The sequence below is a fragment of the Gossypium arboreum genome, chromosome 8 (genome assembly GCF_025698485.1).
Source record: "Gossypium arboreum isolate Shixiya-1 chromosome 8, ASM2569848v2, whole genome shotgun sequence".
Lineage (NCBI taxonomy): Eukaryota > Viridiplantae > Streptophyta > Magnoliopsida > Malvales > Malvaceae > Gossypium > Gossypium arboreum.
In genome coordinates, this window is record NC_069077.1 from 139,737,176 (window position 1) to 139,758,688 (window position 21,513).

The 21,513-nt window shown below is 32.4% G+C and overlaps 3 protein-coding genes across 5 annotated transcripts; all 3 read left to right on the plus strand.

Moving 5' to 3' along the window:
* Window positions 1-2,274: 2,274 nt before the first annotated feature.
* On the plus strand, window positions 2,275-7,116 carry LOC108469935 (polyadenylate-binding protein RBP45C-like). The gene is made up of 7 exons (XM_017771065.2): window positions 2,275-2,732; window positions 2,987-3,461; window positions 5,392-5,447; window positions 5,527-5,657; window positions 5,747-5,843; window positions 5,925-6,092; window positions 6,749-7,116. The coding sequence occupies exons 1-7, from the start codon at window positions 2,415-2,417 to the stop codon at window positions 6,749-6,751; spliced, it is 1,248 nt and encodes a 415-aa protein (XP_017626554.1). The 5' UTR covers window positions 2,275-2,414; the 3' UTR covers window positions 6,752-7,116.
* Window positions 7,117-9,106: 1,990 nt separating this feature from the next.
* LOC108467448 (heat shock 70 kDa protein 16-like) lies at window positions 9,107-13,273 on the plus strand. 3 transcript variants are annotated; one of them, XR_008269526.1, is made up of 11 exons: window positions 9,107-9,277; window positions 9,385-10,994; window positions 11,110-11,322; window positions 11,399-11,494; window positions 11,565-11,675; window positions 11,900-12,100; window positions 12,190-12,336; window positions 12,426-12,554; window positions 12,630-12,760; window positions 12,865-12,996; window positions 13,115-13,273. XR_008269526.1 is itself a non-coding variant. In XM_017768062.2 (10 exons), the coding sequence occupies exons 2-10, from the start codon at window positions 9,825-9,827 to the stop codon at window positions 12,938-12,940; spliced, it is 2,274 nt and encodes a 757-aa protein (XP_017623551.1). In that variant the 5' UTR covers window positions 9,107-9,277; window positions 9,724-9,824; the 3' UTR covers window positions 12,941-13,273. The 3 variants fall into 3 exon arrangements, 1 of the variants encoding a protein (XP_017623551.1); XR_008269525.1 differs by having other exon boundaries at window positions 9,724-10,994; XM_017768062.2 differs by having other exon boundaries at window positions 9,724-10,994; window positions 12,865-13,273.
* Window positions 13,274-16,098: 2,825 nt separating this feature from the next.
* LOC108468547 (probable LRR receptor-like serine/threonine-protein kinase At3g47570) lies at window positions 16,099-19,634 on the plus strand. The gene is made up of 2 exons (XM_017769427.2): window positions 16,099-18,846; window positions 18,939-19,634. The coding sequence occupies exons 1-2, from the start codon at window positions 16,128-16,130 to the stop codon at window positions 19,358-19,360; spliced, it is 3,141 nt and encodes a 1,046-aa protein (XP_017624916.1). The 5' UTR covers window positions 16,099-16,127; the 3' UTR covers window positions 19,361-19,634.
* The last annotated feature ends 1,879 nt before the right edge of the window (window positions 19,635-21,513 follow it).

Sequence of the window (21,513 nt, forward strand, 5' to 3'; positions counted from 1 at the left end):
AATGGTTGAAACTGAATTATTAATATTTAAAGTGGCCAATAATGCAATTTTTACATATAATTAAAAGGGCCATATTGAAATATCTCTTATTAAATTAATTAAATTTAAAATATTTACATATTTTTTCTTACTTTTCTTCTCTTTTCTTCTTTAATGTCACATTTATTTTCTTTTTATTTAATAGGAAACATTGAGATTTTTTTCCTAAAACCGGCAAATACATTTATTTTACTTCTCATTGTTTCTATATTTATCTATTAATTATTTTATTTTATTTTATTATTTATGATATATATAAAACTAATTATTTATAATTTTTACTCAGTAAGTATCCATAGGACTAGTATTTTATTAAAAATAAAAATTAGGCCATAAATAAATATATTACTCTAAAAATAAAAATTGTGAAAAATGATATACCAAAATATATTGATGTCGATACGTACTAGTATTAGAATAAAAAAATATGTCCACCAATATAGTGTTAATAATCTTGAACACAAATATTTTAAACAAGACATAACGAATTATTTGGCTCTCAAATTTTACAAAAAAAAATATTTTAGCTCTCTATTCAAATTATCGCCTTTTTTAGCCCCTAAATATGTCTTATTTGTCAAATCACTCCAAAATGGATGAAATACTTAACTTTAGAATGTGGCATACATGTGGACTGCCACATGATGACATGCCAACATTTAAATGATTTTTAAAATTTATAAATTTCAAAAAATTATATTAAAAATCATTAAAATTACTTAAAAAGTATAAAAAATAAAAAAATATTTTTTAAATTTTTTAAAATTTCATTAATTGCTAATATGGCATGCACATGACAATCCACATATATGCTACGTTAGCAATGTTAACAAATGCTAATTTTTCTATCCATTTTGGGGTGATTTGACAAAAATGCAAATTCAAGGGTTATAAGAGGCGAAAAATTAAATGAAATGGCTAAAATTACTTTTTTTTGTAAAGTTAAAGGGTCTAAAAAGTCATTATGCCTATAAACAATTGTATGAACTTTCAAACAGACCTGTTCAAGGGAGAAGTTGCCTGCTTAAACTTGAAGGCTTGCTCGAAATTTGAAAGGGATCGGATAAAAATATTAAGTCCAAAAGATGGGGTTGGCCTAAAGATTTTAGCTCATTTAAATTATGGGTTGGACTCAAACTCCAACATTTAAGGCTTGAGTTCGGCTCAATCTATTTTATATGTTTATAATATATTATATTATATTGTTTTTATATATTACATAATTGGTAAACTACACCCATGGTCTCTCTAATATAGGATTTGTTCTATCTTGATAACTTCAATTTTTTTTTTCCAATTTAATCACTCTAAATAAGATAATTATGCAAATTAGCCATTGCCATTAAAATTTCTGTTTTCTTTTAACGGATTGTTAATGTGGGACATTAGTACATTGAGTGTCTGATGTGTGACATTTTTTTGTTGACTTTTGGCTAAAGTTTAAGGACCTTCTTATAATTAGTCCAAAACTTTTCCCCTAAACTTTATAGAGAGGTCTCGAAACTTTAGTCAAAAGTCAAGAAAAAATACCAAGTGTCAGATACTCAATGTGCTAATGTGCCACATCAACAATCCATTAAAATAAAATGAAAAAAAATTAACGATAGTGACTAATTTGCATAATTAACTTATTTAGAATGATTAAATTGAGAGAAAAAATTGAAGTGAACAAAATATGATAGACTCTATTATACTAACCAGGTGTAATTTACCTTACGTAATTTATAACATACAGAAATTAAATCTATAGTAATGTACCATATTATAAGGTAAATATTTAAAAATTAAATAACACATAGAAAATTTTAACAAATAAAAAATATATAAAATTTTAAAATAAAAATAATAAAATATTATTTTAAAATAAAAATATATTAATATCATATTTAAACCTAATTCGATCTTTATTCGCCCATCATCTCAAAACATTATCGGATTGGCTGAATCCAACCTAGATAAAAAAATTATTCTTTGGGTCATTATTTTGATTTATTCAAGTTGTTCTTATATCAACCTAAAAGAATAAGTAATATTGTGGTTTTAGTCTATTTACCATGTTGAAATTTGACAATTTATTTTATATTTTAATTTAACATAAGCATTTTCAATAATAAAATTAATTTATATAAATAATAAATATCAATATATATTCAAATTTAAATTTAAATTTAAAATATAAATTAAAACTCAAATTTAAGTATACAAGAAGGACCAAACTTAGAATTTATCCAAAACAATAATTTAAAAGGAAACAAGAATCGCCTGTTTTTAAAGCAACCCTCGTTATAAAATTTCGATTACCAAATTAAAATTAATCTAGGGTTTTCCTCTTCTCTTCGTAGTCTCCCAAATATCTTTCCTTTGTCTTATCGAATATGATGCAACAACCAGCAGCTGGAGGTGTGGCTCCGCCACCTTCCATGGCGGCCGATCAGTCTCAGACTCATCAGTACCAGCAACAACCGCAGTCGCAGCCCTGGATGATGATGTCTCAACAACAGCAGGGTGGTCAACCGGTTCCTCCACCTACCGGTTGGACGCCGCAACCTGTTCCTCCGCCCACTCAGATGCAGCAGTACTCCGCCGGTTCTGCTGCTGCTGGCTCCGGTGAGATTCGATCTCTTTGGATCGGTGATCTTCAGCCGTGGATGGATGAGAATTATCTCATCAATATCTTTGCTCAAACTGGAGAGGTAATTGATTTGCTATTGATATATATATTTGAATAATTTTAATAAAAATGAAAAGTCTTTTAAGTAAATAGAAAAAAAAACATGTTTAATTTAATTTAGTAAGGAGGTGCGGACATGCTATAGGACTCTAATATTTTCCGTAGAAGTCCTTCTGTATTTGAATGAATTTATTTTCTTTTGATTTTTAGGTAAAGCTTAAAAGTAAATAGAATTAAGTTATAATTCAGCAAAACTTTAATCTTTGGGTTTTTTAGGTGGTTTCGGCTAAGGTGATTAGGAATAAGCAAACTGCTTTACCGGAAGGATATGGGTTTATCGAATTTGTGTCCCGTGTGGCAGCTGAGAGGGTTTTGCAGTCTTATAACGGGCTGCCAATGCCAAACGCTGAGCAGAATTTTAGGTTGAATTGGGCATCACTTGGATCTGGGGAAAAGAGGCAAGAAGAGGGTCCTGAGTACACAATCTTTGTTGGGGATTTAGCAGCTGATGTTTCGGATTACATGTTACAAGAGACTTTTAAGGCTGTTTACCCGTCTGTTAAGGGTGCAAAAGTGGTTACTGATAGGACCACAGGACGGTCAAAAGGTTATGGATTTGTGAGGTTTGGTGATGAATCTGAACAGATGCGTGCCATGACTGAAATGAATGGGATGTATTGTTCAACAAGGGCAATGCGGATTGGACCAGCTTCTAATAAGAAGCCTGTCACTGGTCAGCCGTATCAGAAAGGTACAATCTTGTGGTTTATATAGTGTTCAGTCTTCATCTTGGTTTCCATATGAATTTGCTTGGTTGTGTACAGGATTTATTGGCCTTGATTTATGCTATAGTACTTTGACTTGCCACGTTGAGTGCTAGTTGGTTAACTTTTTCTTGTGGTTTTTACTTTCATAAGGTGCAGTTACACTTAAAAGTTCAAATTCTTTCAGTTATGCACTTGAAGATTGGCGGAATTTACAGAAATTCATTTCATTCCAGTTTTCCTTTGTAAACTTGGGCACATTTAATTATATTAAAATAGGCATAAACTTATATAAAACTCATGTTGTCTTAAAGCAGGACATCGAGAGGCTCTCATTTTGGGGGGCCTGGAACTGATATCAGCTGAAATGATTCCACTTTAATGCGTGGCCTCATTTTAGGTCAGTTACTTTGTTTTTGTCGTAAGCTTCTTTTTCTCGTGACAGTACTTGTCCTACGTTCGCAAATTAATTTTCCAGTTCCTTATTAACTTTTCCAGTCAAGTTCAATTTGTTTCAGTTTCCCAATATGTTTCCTTTATCTCTTGTTTTACTTTTTTTTTAACAAGTCTTGAAACTTTTTTCGTCATGGATCAGTTACCTTTCTATACTTGCATATGTTTACACACTCCTTTTTATTTCCTTTGAAGTCAAGCTGTAATGCTCAAAACTAGGTGAAGCAGCCATCTGTAAAGTTGTCATGGATGTCATCATGCACCATTCTATTAATTAACCTTGGCGCAAGTTTTGTTCTTTTGCATTTCAAATTTGTGTTGGTTTTTAAAATTTTAGTAACTTCTTTGTCCTTATTCTATTGTTCTGTTGCACTTGAGGACAAATTCAGTCAGGAAAGAAACCCAGAATTTGTAGTTAAGTCCTTGCCCAGTTTCTGGGTTAAAATGGATGTGGATCAGTCATCTGTCTATATTGCCTAAGCCTAACTAATGGAGCATCTGCATATAAATCTACAGTATTATTAATTGCATTTTTAGCAGATATTTTTCCACTTGTCATTTGAGGTTGTTTATCATTTCAAGTTTAGAAGAATCTCGTTGGTTCTTAATACATGCTTCATCTTGCCATTTTTTGGCTACTAATACTCTAGGTTTATGTGAATGCAGAGAATGACAAAAGTATTTTTAGAATTTAGGATTAGTTTAGGAGATAGGTTCTTTCTAGTTGAAAGTAATTATTGAAGTTGAACTTGTAAATCATTCAATTGAAGCACCAGCAGCAATCTCTCTTCCCTCCCCCTTCCAAAAATTTGGTGAAAGGAAGAGAAGATTTTAATGTCAATTAAGGAGAAAAGATGAGTCTCTGATTTTATTTCCTCATATCCCCCTTTCACCCTGAGGTTAATAAAATAATGGAACTGTAGTTATTCCTTGAGTTTAATATGTAATTGATGTTTTCTTTTTCAGCTGTTAGTGGATTCTGTTATTTTAATACTTATGATTTCGCCTGGTGATGGTAAGCCTTGATGTAACCCAGAGGATGTTTATAGTAGCAATTGTAACTGTTTGAGTGATTATGTGCGGTGGTTTGTATTTTTGTTCTTTTACATACCATGGAGAGAATTATTTTGAAGTGCTTATTGAATTAACTTTTTGTTACCATTAGCCTGTTACTTTATTTGAATGTGTTATATTTCCTCAACAATGTCTAATTTGAGTTTATAGAAGCAATGATGCTATAACTTTATTACATGACATCTGTAAACAGGCTTGGGGTTTTCATAGTTAACATGAAATATGTAGTTTTAGGAGAAAAAAAAGGAAAGAAAAAAAATTGTTGAATCAGTTATGAGTTATTGTGGCAATATGAAAATGTTAACATTCAGCGATGGCACCACCTTTCACTATTACATGATCCATTATCACCTGATCCTATGGTAGTTTAAACGTGTTTGTGATTTGCAGCTACTTACCAGAATGCTCAAGGAAATCCTGGCGAGAATGATCCGAGTAACACTACAGTGGGTAGCTTTTGCTCATATTTTGATCTCCATTATTTCATTTTATGGCCAACTGAAAATCTTACACGCTTAAATGCAGATATTTGTTGGTGGTTTGGACCCCAGTGTTTCTGAAGACCAATTAAAACAAATATTTAGCCAACTTGGCGAGGTAGTTCATGTAAAAATTCCTGCTAACAAGAATTGTGGTTTTGTTCAATATGCTAACAGGTAAACATTAAATACCATGTTCGATTTTGGTATGTGAAGTATCAAATATTATTTCATGGTATTAACACATTCTGCTATATGTACTTTAGGGCTAGTGCGGAGCAAGCTTTATCGGTTCTGAACGGTACCATTTTTGGAGGAAGAAATGTTCGTCTTTCATGGGGACGAAGTCCTTCAACCAAACAGGTTTTGTATATAAACTAATAGTTCGTTTGTAAATAAACCCAAGCTACATGCAGCAAATTAAGAAGACTATTTGAGTTTCAGGCTCAACCTGATCCAGCACAGTGGAACGGCGGATATTATGGATATGCTCAAGGATATGAAGCATACGGATATGCACCTCCTCCCCAAGATCCTAACATGTACTATGGTGGCTATCCTGCTGGATATGGGAATTACCAACAACCAGGGGCTTATCAACAGCCACAGCAGGTAAAAATGATTTCTACCGCTCATTATTATTTTCCTAGCGATTTCTGGAAACGCGGACTAGATCTGCTATCCATTCAACAAGTGGTTTAGGGTAAACTAAACTTACGATTTGATCACTCAACTTCAAAAAGTTGCAAAATAGTCATTCAATTATTCAAAAGTTTTCATTTAAGTTACTAACTAGACTGTTAAGATTGCTGTTGGATGGCTTTATCTGTCGGTACCTTTTGCACCAATAGAAAGTTCTCTTTCTCTTTTATAATTTAGTTTTTTTCATAAAATAATTTTAGATGTTATGAATTTGCGAATTAAAATATAAACAGCTTTTTTCCCGATCTCTAACATTAACCTTCAAATCAAGTTGGATTTAAGGAATGCTCTTTTATTCATCGAGGGATACTAATATACCATATAAATCGTCGAATCGTCGCTTGGGGTTCAATAGCTGGACTGTAAAAATTAAAAAGAATTTAACAAGCTAATGACTTCAATAAAAACTTTTAAATAGTTTAGTAATTTACTTGAAAACTTTCAAATAATTTAATGATTTAAATTAAAATTCCTGAATAGTTTAGTGAGTTTTGAGTTTAACATATCCCGTGATTTATTATTTACAACTGTGCTTAATTTGTTTTATTTTCAATCTACCTTTGTAGTGAGTTGCACTCATTTCAGCATCTTTCAAAACTGGTTCAGTTCGGTCCAGGCCACAGTTTGGTGTTGGTTTGATCTTGACATGTTTCAAGGTTTGTGGATTTTCTTAGTTGTTGTAGAATTTGTGGTGGCTGGCATTGGGAGAGAGTTCTGTTCCTTATTTACCCCTTTTTTTCTATATATAATATCTACATATATTATGGTTGTTTTACTTTACCTTTCTCTTAAGCCTCTCTTCTTCACAGTTCATCGGTCATGCACTATTAGTGGAGTTTTCTTTTCATAATATATATATAAAATATTTATGTCATAGCAGTTGTATGGAATGATGCTTTTTAATGGTTACTATATTTATGCCGTGTTTTAATTATTTTTTCGTGCTATGCTTAAATTGAATTGGTCATATTCGACCCATGTTGTTTGTTTCTCCAAATAATTTGACTAAAAATGCAATACATAAATTATTTTTCTCTTATAATAATAATTTGATTGAATACAGCAGTTGATGCTTCTTCAAATGGCTTAAGTATAGTAAAATGATTCTTTTTATACTTGTTAAATCTGATTTAAAGATATTTTTCCTCAAATTAGTTTTATTTCATAAATTAAACAATTTTTAATTTTTAAACGTTTTAGCCTAAATATAAACGTATTAAATTCTCATGAGTTGGGGCATTAGCATATAAATTATCAGTATCTTAATCACTGTCAAATTTTAAAAGCAAAGTACCAACATATCATAAATCATTTCACATACATCCCAATGGTTCATCAATTGATATGTTTTCAACGTTAAATTTCAATTTCTTGTTCTGTAATCTTTAATAAGTTCATTTATTAAGTACCAATTAACAAACTTACAAAATCTTTTATCGGATCCCTCGAGCATTTTGAATTTCTAATTTCTTAAAAGAGATCATATTTTTTTCTCATTCTTCACCGAATCATGTTATTGAATCACATAAAATTTACCATATGTATGAAATATGAGATGAGAGAAGAAAAATTATATTTAAATTAAATTTAAAATTATAAAAAATATATCGGTAAATGTCATTTAGTCATATAAAAAATTCAATTTCTATCAATATGATTGAATACTAAAATAGCATCGCCCTTTGTGATAATCAACACTAATAAATTCATTGATCACACAATTATTTATGTTCCAGTCAAAGATTCAACAACTTTCACAACTCTACTTCCTCATATAAAGCTCCGGGTTAAGGAGTTACTCAGAAGGCAACCAGTTGAAGAATATTTCACTCTTGAAATTCCATCACACTAATGATAAAGACCTAAATCAAACCTCACGCAAGGATGTTTGCCAAAGCTAAGCTAAGCTCTCATTCTTAATGTTCCATGTCACATTAATCTTAATATTAGTCAAATTTTGATTGAATTATTAATGTGTTGAGCTATTCAAACAAACAACGTTTAGGTCAAAATATTTAATTTGAAAAATAAGTTTAGATAAAAAAAAATTAAGTTCATTTAATATATAAATCGGATTCGAGTTTGAACATTCAAGATTTAGGTTCGGCTTAGTTTTTTTTTTCTTTATATGTATTATGTTATTTTATATATATAGATTACTATTTGATACATTGATAGTGTGTTTTTATTCCTATATATTTATTTTAAAATTTTTTGTACCCCTATTAGACACTTGTCAATCCTTTTACTTATGGAATCTAAAAATTCTATTGACTATACCAAATAATATCCCTATATATTAAACAATTTATAACACATACAAATTAAATATAAAAAATTAAGATGGCTATGTATAAAATTTTAATAAATGAAATACATATAAAATTATTAAATTAAAAGTAATATAAACATATTTTTAAAAATTCAAAAAAATAAACGAATCTAAAATGAACTTTGAGTTAGCCATTTATAAATACGGACAAAATTTGACAAAATGATAGACTCATATTTTAGACAAAACATGACTTAAACAATCATAAAATATATTAATATTATGTTTAAATTTGACTCAAATCTAACCCGTCCATAACATTTATTCCAAGCTTTCCAAATTCTCCCGATTATTGTTTGTAAGTGGCCATTACCTCATTCAAATGATTTATTATAGTATAAATATAGATAAGTATCGATTAATTATAATAGACAATGATTCAAACATCACAATTAAAAATGGTAAAACTTAAATTCATTATTTAAAATTCGTGATTTCAACCATTGTTAAATTTGAATAAGCAAAATTAAATATATAATTTTGAACTTATCAAAATTAATTTTGTTTGGTAAATTTTAAAATTAAATATTTATTTTGAAAGCTTAAAATTAAATATATATAAATTTTGAAATATCAAAAATTAAATATTGAATTTTCTCAATAGCAGGTTATGTTATTAGCCTTAAAAACTTAGTACTACTTAGCGAGAAAATAGGAGATTTCCTCTCTATACCATCGCACTTCGTCTTTCAATTTCTTTGGGTTCTTTCAAATCCGAATTTCTCTTTTTTCTTTTTCTTGCGGCAGATTTTTCCTCTATCAGGTAAATTATGGTTTCCGTTTACTTTAACCCGAGACTTTTTTAAGAAAAGGAAAAAAAAAAAAAAACTTTGTTGGGTTTGATTCTTTTTTCCTGTTTAATTTTGGCAGAGATATGGGTTTTATTTGGTTTCTGATTAAATGCAACGAAAATGGAGAATTGGGTCATTGGGACTTGTTAATTTATAGCCAAAAGGTTGCAAAGAAGCATCAAACTTGGGGGTCTTTATGTTTCTGTTGAAATTTGATATAGATTTTTCTTTGTTTCTGATTAATTGGAAAGAAAATGGAAAATTGGGTCATTGAAGCATTGTTGTTTTGCGGCCAAAAGCTGCAAAAAATGCTTTAAATTTGGGTTTTCCCCCACATTTTATCTTTTGTTTTCTTAGCTAATGGTATCATAGAAAATAATTTTTTTTTATGGTCTAATCTTGGTTTTCCTTTTTGTAGCTTCTGCTGGTGATGCTTTGAGGAGGAAATTTTGAGAAATTTAATACAATTTAAATTGAATCCAGTTTTGACTCTAGAATTGTTGTTTTTAGTGAGTTAAAATGAGCGTTGTAGGTTTTGATATTGGAAATGAGAAATGTGTAATTGCTGCTGTAAAGCAAAGAGGTGTAGATGTGTTGTTGAATGATGAATCGAAACGTGAAACGCCAGCTTTGGTATGCTTCGGAGAGAAGCAGAGGTTCCTCGGCTCTGCTGCGGCAGCTTCTGCCATGATGCATCCGAAAACTACTGTATCTCAAGTGAAAAGGTTGATTGGTAGGAAGTTTCAAGACCCTGATGTTCAAAATGAGTTAAGAATGTTACCATTTGAAACTTCAGAGGGTCAAGATGGTGGCATTTTGATTCACTTGAAGTATTTAGGGGAAACACATCGATTTACGCCTGTGCAAATTATGGCCATGCTGTTTGCGCATTTGAAATATATGACGGAGACGAATTTGGGACTTCCTGTTTTGGATTGTGTTATTGGTATTCCTTCATACTTCACTGACTTGCAAAGACGTGCATATTTGGATGCTGCTAAGATTGCCGGGTTGAAACCTCTTAGATTAATGCATGACTGTACTGCGACCGCACTTGGTTATGGGATTTACAAAACGGATTTCTCCAATGCTGGTCCGACGAATGTTGCTTTTGTGGATATCGGCCATTGTGATACCCAGGTCTCGATTGTATCATTTGAGGCTGGACAAATGAGGATACTATCACATGCTTTCGATAACAGCCTTGGCGGAAGGGATTTTGATGAGATTTTGTTTGGATATTTTGCAGCTTGTTTCAAGGAGCAGTATAATATAGATGTGTACTCTAATGTCCGGGCTTCTATCAGGTTAAGGGCAGCGTGTGAGAAACTGAAGAAGGTTTTGAGTGCTAATGCAGAGGCGCCTTTAAATATCGAGTGTTTGATGGATGAAAAGGATGTCAAAGGTTTCATTAAGAGGGAAGAATTTGAGAAGTTGGCTCCCGGGTTGTTGGAGAGGATTAACATTCCTTGTACTAAAGCTATAACCGATGCAGGGTTAACTGTGGGGAAAGTCCATGCTGTCGAACTTGTTGGATCGGGGTCCAGGATACCAGCTATAACAAGACAGTTAGCTTCTTTTTTTAGGAGAGAACCCAGTCGGACAATAAATGCAAGTGAGTGTGTTGCACGAGGATGTGCTCTTCAGTGCGCAATGCTCAGTCCAATTTTTCGGGTTAGAGATTACGAGGTTTGTAGCAACACAAATTCACTGCATGATGATCTAGACCATTTGAGAAACTGTTTTTTTGCTTATTTTTATGCATCTTGCATAGAGTAATGGAAAATTTCCATGGCTTTTGTAGGTTCAAGATTGTATTCCATTCTCCATAGGGTTCTCTTTGGATAAAACCCCAATCTTGCAAGGGTCTAATTATGTGTTGTTTCCGAGAGGCCAGCCAATTCCTAGTGCTATAGTTCTACAATTACAGAGAAGTAGTTTGTTTCATTTGGAACCCTTCTATGCTAATCCAAACGAACTGCCTTCTGGTGTACCCTCGGAAATAAGTTGTTTCACAGTATGTCTAACCTTGAATATTTCTTGTTTCAACGGAATTGACCAGCTTACAGATTGGTGAACATTTGGTTTTGCAGATCGGCCCTTTCCAAGCCTCCAATAGTGAAAGGGCAAGGGTTAAAGTCAAAGTTCAACTAAACCTTCATGGCATTGTTACTGTCGAGTCAGCTATGGTAACTAGGGATTTCAAATTCTCTTCTATCATCTTATTGATATTTAGTTTCTGAGAGATTTTGCCTTCAGCTGATCGAAGAGCATGTAGATGATTCCGAATTGAGCACAAAGGAAGCCCGGCATGTAACAAATGGCAGTGAAGATGGTACATATATGCAGTCTAAACCATCAAATGCTTCAGTAAGTTTGTATCATCATTATATCATGTTCTTTATGCGCCATCTTTATGGTTTAGGGTTTAAGGTTTTAGTATGTTAATTATTCGTATAACATAGTTTTCAAGACATCCGTGTTATTGTTTCATGTTGCGTTCATGTCATGTAATCTTGTCATGTTTTTATATAATTTGTGTTCTTTAGCTGATGTAGATTCAAAGTTCATTCGTGTTTTTCTTTTTGATGCAGGCTGATGGTAAGACCAATGATAAAACAATGAGAAGGCTTGAGATACCAGTTAGTGAAAACATAAATGGCACGATGACAGGGGTTGAGCTTATGGAAGCTCAAGATAAAGAACTTAAGTTGGCGCAACAGGACCGGACTATGGAACAAACAAAAGAGAAGAAGAATGCCTTGGAATCTTATGTCTATGAAATGCGGAATAAGGTAAAACACTCAAATCTAAATGATAAGTGGTATATGTTTGTCTATTATTCTTCATATGCTGACGTTCGTCTAATAATATTTATGCAAAGCTTTTCAACACATATCGTGGTTTTGCATCTGATGAGGAAAGAGATGGCATTTCCAAAAGCCTGCAAGAGACTGAGGAGTGGCTTTACGATGATGGGGAGGATGAAACCGAAGGCGCTTACACTTCTAAATTAGAGGCTCTTAAGAAGGTCATAATTTCTTCATTCAATCGTAGAAGTTTACTCCATTGTTGCTCTCTTCATCTTGCTTCACCGTGCCATCTTTTTTTATCTTGTAGTTGGTGGATCCAGTTGAGAACCGGTTTAAAGATGAAGAAGCGAGAACACAGGCTTCAACAGATCTATTTAAGTGCATCGCGGATATAAGAATGTCGACGAAATCTTTGCCAAATGAGGATAGAGAATCGGTATGATAATTAGTGATTTTTACGCATTATAAACGCAATATTCACTAGTGTTGGAACTGATTTGGTTTTTTTCAGATATTGAATGAGTGCAACAAGGCTGAGCAGTGGTTGACCGAGAAAACTAAACAACAAGACTCTTTACCGAAGAACATTGACCCACTGTTATGGTCAAGTGAGATTAAGAAAATGACTGAGGATCTAAACATGTAAACAAAAATATATTCTTGCGCTCTGAAATTCCGGTTCTGATTCAGATTTGAGTTTGGCTTGTTGGAACAATTGTACTAATCTTTGTTTTAATGGATTTCAGGAAATGTATGCATATAATGTCGCGGAAGGCTTCTCATCGGAATCTAGACAACAAGGGCCGGGACCAGCAAGGATAAAGATTAAAGGTGTACGAAGCATCGACAAGTTTACAGTTTCGCACATCACACTTAGGGTAAGCAAACTGATCATAGACAAGACCTCATCCAAATATACAATTGGCTTTTGAGACAGTTCAAACTCATTTACAATTGTTTGTTATAATTTAATGGAGTTTTCCATTGCAATTTCAGGCTGCTTTTTGTTAGATATACATATATACACAGGAGGAATGGTGTATGTAAGCATCAGAGTATTAATGGTTCTCAAAGACTAGTGTATTACTAAACATTTTCAGAATTACAGAACACCCACAGATATAAACAATGATGAACAAGAAGTTGACATTGAAATTTAGATAACAAGAACAGTTTTAAATGTATGCAACAGTACTTCAAACATACTCAGAAATACAGAACACCCACAAATGCACATTTAGAAATTGTGATGAAGACAAAGGCACTCATAACATCAAACCTTGAACAAGTAAAATCTAGGCATCTTCTAAATTAAGAACACCTCCACTGATTTTTATTCAATTTTAGGGTCTGTTAAACCATACAATCTTGTAATTCCTTATTCATGTTTGATAGTATAAATTATAATTCTTGAGTTCGTCATCTGAATTTGAATTTGCACCATTAAGATTATCAGTATTTCTTTCTTTCATGTACTCTTCGGGGTATAGATTATCTTAATTTTACATATAATTCAAGTTATGAAATATTCGATATGCTAATACAATTTAATTTTTTATGCTATACTAAGATAATACTGTTAATATGAAAAATATTTTTTAGAATAGCAAATGTTTAAACCACATTTTAAAATCTTGAATGTTTCAAATTAAAGAGTTCACGAACTGTTTACGGTGTTTGTGTTTGGTACCATTCTCTTAAATGGTATCATATCTCATGATATGGTGCAAGAGAACCTTTTGTAAGTGTATAATTAACATTGACTTTATGATATTTAGGTTCACAGTCTAAATAGTTTGTATATTTAATTATAAAACTTTGGTAAACTTAATTTGGAGAAAAACTTATTAAGTTATATCTCTTTTATAACATGTAAAATAAATTTTATAAAAAAATATTTTATAAATTGTTCATAACATTTCATATAAATAATATAATTTTTATAATAACTTTCCAAAGTTATTTTTTATAAATAAGTTATGATAAAGGAAAAAACTATTTATTTATTTTTATAGTATATAACATAAACACATAAATAAGTAACCTTCATATTTATTAGTCATAATTTTTATAAATAAATATTTAATAATACTTTTATAATGTGTAAATTAATTTTTTATAATAAATTTTTAGCCAAAGCTTTAGATATTTTTCAGAATTTAAATAATATAAAATTTGCTATAGTTTTATAAAATACATAGTTTTTATAATTTGTATAATTTTTTTAAAAATTATTTTTACGTGTAATTATTCTAATTCTTATTCTCCCTACTAATTACAATGGTTATTTAAACGTGTTATCATTGTATGATTACAAATAATTATACTCAAATCTAATTTCTAGGTTACTTTCCAACACGAACTTAAAAGAATTTTGAATTTTAATTCATTATTTAAAAATAATTTCTCATAAATTCATATTGACTTATAAAATGGGATGGACTTTTGGAGGTCATTAACTGGGAAATGATGGGAAATGAAGAAAATAAGAACCAAAATGATATAGAATTTTATGGTACAATTTAAGATTTTAATTATAAATAAATTATTAAAATAGTCACTTTTGTTTGCTTCAAGTTATATTTTAGTCACTTATGTTTGAAATGTTATATTTTAAGCACTTCTATTATCGTTTTGTTACAAAATGATCACTCTGTCATTAAGATATGTTACCTCCCAAACAATAGTCTGACGTGATAGTTTTAAATGCCAATATAAATGTCCATTCAAGTAAATTAATTAGTTTTTTAATTAATCAAATTTTTTAAATTAATTAAAGGAAACTATTAATTTGGTTTTCCGAAATAATCAAAATCAATGCATCAAATTAATAATTAAAAAAAACTCTTGGTCTCCTTCTTTTTTAGTTATCGTTTAAACTTTGACCAAAAAGCAATCAATTTTCATAACTATCTTTGTTGAATCGAAACAGTAAAAATCAAATTGAATGTTCCATCAAACGGTTGGATTTTTTGTTCAAAATGAAAGAACAAAATATCGATTCAAGGGAGAATCCAAGTATAAATTACATTAACGGTTTTTTTTTTTTGTTCTTTACATGAGTTTTGGGTTCAGATATTATAATTTTTCTTGCAAAAAGGTGGTCCATCTTTTTATGTTTTTTTTGTATATGTGGCTGACAACAAGGACATGCTTATCTTTGTTTATTGGTGTATTGTGGACAACCACAATAACAAATAGGTATAGAGGTTGATACTTCATTTCTTCTTCTTCTTTTTCTATGTCATTATGCTTTTCTCTTCTCTTCTCTTATTGTAACAAAAAAAAACCCCAATTATTGCTTGTTTTTAAACAGGAGAAAATTGTGTTTTAGGGTAAAATTTTGTATTCTATTTTCATAAAAAAAATAATTTTTATCATTCCATCTAGAGATTCACGTTGCCATTTAAAACTTATATTAACTATCACATCAAACTGTCATTTAGGATGTAATAGTGGTAGAGTAATCATTTCATAACAAAATTATAATCTAAGTGATTAAAACATAACATTTTCAAACATTAATGATTAAAATATAACATGAGGCAAACAAAAGTGATTATTTTGATAATTTACCCTAAATATTTCTTAAACCAATCAGGCCTCTAACCAGTGACTGACTCGGTGGGATTTTGTTGAGGAATTAAAGGCTTTGAATGTGGGTTTAGATTGTGACTTAGGTTCCAAGATTATTGGTGTATGAGTGAAGTCTATCCCATTTTAGAGGTTTATAGGACTGACTTATTCATATTTTCTTAATTTCCCATTTCACTTCTGTTACAAAATTACTTATTGCTGGTTGGTGGTCACCAAAGATAAGAGAGGTTTCAGCAAATGTGAAAGTATTGGTGTTGAAATTGACCAGGAAAATGCTCAGCTCCATTGACAAGCAAACACCCCCATAAAGTCTTTACCTTATTTAATAATACCTTATATACAAATCTATATAAATAAATAAAAGTATTGTATGTATTGAGCAGCATCCTTCTTTAGCTTATTGTCCTTGAAAATGGAACCACAAAGCATACGTTTTTCATTCAGCAATGTGGTGTCTCTACTTTGGTGTGCCAGCTTGTTGCTGTTAGGATGGTTTCCAGCCACTGTTGCTAGAACCACGTATGATGACAATGAGAGTGATCTCAAAGCAATGCTTGCCATTAAGTCACAAATCAAACATGATCCATTTGGTGTCACGAGGTCATGGAACAGATCTGTGACCCTGTGCCAGTGGCCGGGTATAACTTGTGGGCGTAGGCATCGAAGGATCACCAAGTTGGACTTAAGCCAGCAACGGTTGGGAGGCACCTTATCTCCCTATGTGGGGAACCTCAGCTTCCTTAGGTTCATCAACCTTAAGGACAACAATTTCAATGGTGTCATCCCCCCTGAAATTGGTCGACTTCCAAGGCTGCAAAGTTTGATTTTGCATAACAATTCCTTAACAGGAACAATACCACCCAATTTGACCCATTGTTCTAACCTCATTCAGTTCAAAGCTTCCCGAAACAACCTGGTTGGAAATATCCCGTCGGAGCTTGGCAATTTGTCGAAGCTCGAAGAGCTGAACATTGCTTACAACAATTTAACAGGACAACTGCCAACTTCCCTTGGGGATGCTTCTTCTCTCCAAGAAATCAGCTTTAAATGGAACAGTTTGGAAGGAAGACTGCCACATACATTAGGCCTTCTAAAGAAGTTAGCTTGGCTTGAACTAAATGGTAACAACTTCTCTGGTTTCATTCCTCCTTCGTTTTGCAACATGTCTTGTTTGGATTCCTTAGCTCTAGGACACAACCAACTCTCTGGAATTCTCCCAGTTAACTTAGGCTCGAATTTACCAAACCTGCGAGGAATTTACATAGGATCTAACAATCTTAGTGGAACTTTACCAGAGTCATTATCCAATGCTTCAAAGCTGGAGACGTTAGAAATCTCCAATAATCATTTCAGTAACAAGGTGTCCATTGATTTCCGAAACACTCAAAATTTGTCATGGTTAAATATGCAAAACAATAGTCTGGGAATTGGCGGTGCCGGCGATTTAGAGTTTATAACCACCTTAACCAATTGTAGTAGATTGCAAATGGTTAGCTTATTAAGCAATCAGTTTGGTGGTTTGCTACCTAATTCCATAACCAACCTGTCGATAACACTTGGATATTTATACCTTGGGGATAATAAAATAACTGGCAAAATACCTTTGGGAATAACAAACCTTGTAAATTTATGGGGACTTGGTTTGGAGTACAACTACCTTAGAGGCACCATTCCTGAGTCAATTGGTAAGCTTAAAAACTTGCAAGGGATGTCATTAGGTGGCAATGCTTTAACAGGGAGAATCCCAACCTCTATAGGAAATCTTTCACAGCTAAGCGAGATTGGTTTGGAAGAAAACCTGTTGGAGGGTAGCATACCTGCTGAGTTGGGAAAATGTCAAAATGTAATGAAGATGGCATTACATACAAATAGGCTAACAGGTGAGGTTCCAAAAGAGATCTTTAGCATAGCATCACTGTCAGTTTTCCTTGAGCTGTCCAGAAACCTTCTAACAGGCTCCATTCCTTTAGATGTGGGATACCTGAAATCTTTGGTAGATTTGGATTTGTCTGAAAACAAATTTTCTGGCCAAATTCCTGCTGCTCTGAGTAGTTGTACAAGCTTAGAGGGTCTATATTTGGGGAGTAATAATTTTTATGGAAGTATCCCAGCTTCTTTGAGCTCCTTGAGAGGCATTCAAGAGCTAGACCTTTCAAACAACAATTTGTCAGGTCAAGTTCCTGAGTACCTTGCCAAGTTATCCTTCTTAACTTTCCTGAATCTCTCATACAATCAGTTTGAAGGACAAGTGCCAACAAAAGGAGTTTTCAGTAATGCATCAACCATTGCACTAACTGGGAATGACAAGCTTTGTGGGGGAATTGCTGAATTGCATCTTCCACTATGCCATTTCCTCCCGTCCAAGCAACACAAAACAAGTGATCCCCTCAAACTAATCTTGATTGTTTGTGGGGTTATTGGAATTCTTATGTTGTCCATCCTTTTCTTGTGGTTAAGGAAAAGAGGAGCGAAAACCGAGCTCTCCTCGGCTGTTCCTTTGGGAACTGCTTCGATTTTGATGGTTTCTTTTCAACAACTCCTAAAAGCTACGGATGGGTTCTCCCCAGCAAACTTGATTGGCCAAGGAAGCTTTGGGCGTGTGTACCGAGGTGTTTTGGACCGAAACCAAGAGCGAAATGTAATTGCAGTGAAGGTGATGAACCTACAAGAACAAGGTGCTTCCAGGAGTTTCCTCACGGAATGTAAAACCTTGGGAAATATAAGACATCGAAATCTTGTTAAGATAATATCCGCATGCTCCAGTATTGATTTCCAAGGCAATCCTTTCAAAGCCCTTATCTATGAGTTCATGCCTAATGGGAGCTTAGAGGGATGGCTGCATGATGCACCAAATGAAACAAATACCATCCAACCAAAGATGTTAAACTTTGCTCAGAGATTAAACATTGCAATTGAGGTGGCCTCAGCACTTGATTACCTCCATCATCACTGCGTGGTGCCTCTTCTTCACTGTGATTTGAAGCCAAGCAATATTCTACTTGACCACGACATGGTTGCAAATGTTGGAGATTTTGGACTAGCCAGGTTTTTCCCAAAATCCATGAACAAATTTTCTGGAAATTCTACCAGCACTGTTGGCTTAAAAGGAACTGTTGGCTACGCTGCACCAGGTAAATCAATAAATCTACTTCTTTCTTGTTAGGAATTGGATCATTCTTGCTCTTCTTCATCATCTTAGAAACTCTAATCTAATATTGAGCAGAGTATGGCATTGGAATGGAGCCAACAACAAGTGGAGACATGTACAGCTTTGGGATTCTCCTGTTGGAAATGTTCACTCGGAAGAGACCTATTGACGAGACGTTCAAAGATGGACAAACACTTCATCTTTTCGTGAAGACGGCATTGCCCGATCGAGTACTTGATGTTGTTGATCCCTTACTTCTAGCTGGGGATAACAACCGCCAACAGGAGGCAAGCAGCAGCAGAAACCCAAGGAGAGCAACCATGGAATCCACAAAAATGAAAGAGTGCCTCATTTCCATCTTCAATGTTGGAATTGCTTCATCTGTTGAATCATCTAAAGACAGGATGGACATTGTGGATGCAGCCAAGGAACTGCATTTCATTCGGAACAAATTTTTAGGGACCGGTATTCCAACACCAAGAGAAACACGTGTTTAGAACATATGGAGTTTGGTTATCTTTGTCGTTTGAGCGGGGTGTGCGTCTTTTATCTAAGGAACTTAAGGCTTTAAATGTGGGTTTAGATATGTTGAAATTAGTGGTGATTATATAGGTTTTTGAAAGCAACTTCTACTGTATTCTAAGGTGTTTAGATATGTAGAAAGATTTGGTTCTTAAAACGAGTTAAAACGAAGGTTGAGTATTTTTAAACTCTTTCTTGAAAATTGTTCCAAAGTTGAATAAAGGCTTACGGTGTTTTAACCATAAAATCAACCGATGCTTCAAAGTTTATAGGAATTAGTAAGATATAGTATCCATAATAAAAATTGAATTTTTTTTGTATGTTGGTGACATGGGTTTAAATAATTTATTGGTCAAATATTCGCAACGGGTAATAGTTAGTTTAGTAGTAGATTTTACTTCCTATCTATTGTTGGTCCTTTGACCCGTGGCTCGGCTCGAAAGTCAGTTTGAAATGTGGTAGGGTTTGGACAAAAATATAGTCTCGAAAAATAGGCTTGGACAAAAAAAATATAGCCCTTTTAAAAAATGGGCCAAGTCTCGGGTAAGGTATTTTTTGTCCAAGCCCAACTCGGCCCGGCCCGAATCCGCTAAAGGATAAAAAATTATTTTTTTAATATTAATTTCTTGTTGTTTTCTTCTTATTTTGCTACTATCTTACTATTATGTTGCTATTATTTTGTTGTTATTGTTTAGATATTGTATAAAACTTATTTTATTGATAATTTTGTTATTATTTTAAAGACATTTATTCATTTTGTTATTATTTTAAAGACATTTATTTGTTAAATTATATTTATCTTAGTGTTATTTAAAATGCATAAAAATATATAAAATTAATATGAGCGGACTGGGTCAAGTTTGGGTAAAATTTTAGGCTCATTTTTTTGGACCAAATAAAGCCCAAACCTAACAAACGGGCCTAAAATTTTAGTTAAACTCGACTCAGCCCATACTCACCTTTATTGGTCTAGAGGTCCCAAAGACAAGACAGGTTTGAGGAAATGTGAAAGTATTGGCGTTGAAATTGGCCTGGAAAGTGCTCAGCTCCATTGAGACACAAACACCCACAATGTCTTCTTATTACACAATCAATTCAACCTATATAATACTTTACAAGACTCGTTATCCAATGCTTCAAAGTTGGAGATAGCTTAAACAATTATGAACCTAATTCAATGGACTGTGAGGGTAAAATGAATATATATATATATATATATATATGAGAAATTAACGAATATTTTAATATGTGTATTAATATAATTTTTTTAAGGTTTTATTCATCTCACTTATATTATGATCTATAAAAAAAATTATTAATAAATAAATCTCAAAATACAATGAAACTCAATGATTGTTTATATTTTGCATTAACGGAAGCAGTCTATTGAGCGGAGCATAACAAGGATATCAATTTTATAAAAAAATTATAATAATTTTTGTAAAATAATTTAGGAATATAAAAAATTGTGAAAGAATGAAAATTAATTTCTCTTCATCTATTTATAGGAAGTTTTATATCTCTTCATAGCTACATAACTACCCAAATAGATAGTTATTTCTTTAGCAATAAATATAATTATTTAATAGATATTTATTTGAATAATTATAACTATTTGTTAATAATCAAGTGACATAATTTTTGAATTTAAAAGAATAACCAAGTGATATAACTGTTGTCTACTTATCACTTTTCATTTTCAATACTATTGAAATGCTATATATATATATATATATCAGAGTTGCCGATTGAGTCTTAGCTCGATTGGTATTGATATTATTGCCAGTTCAGAAAGACATAAGTTCAAATGCGTTGAAGCTTATTACTCTCCAATTTCATCTCCATTCTCAATCTAGTCCCCATCATTACAACTTGTCAAAAGAAGGGTACTTTAGAACCTTCATGTTCCACCACCAATGGTGTAGGCGATTGGCCTCCTCGTGGTTGACGCATATTTTTTGAAAGATTTAACACTTCGAGAAATATCAAATTCATCATTTGAGAAGAAATCCTGCCACTGAGCTTGTTTGATGAAAGACAATTTTTTTAATTACATTGCTACAACAAAATTAACCTAAAAAAAATTTATATTGTTAATAATTGGACTTAGATAGATATTGAATTATTA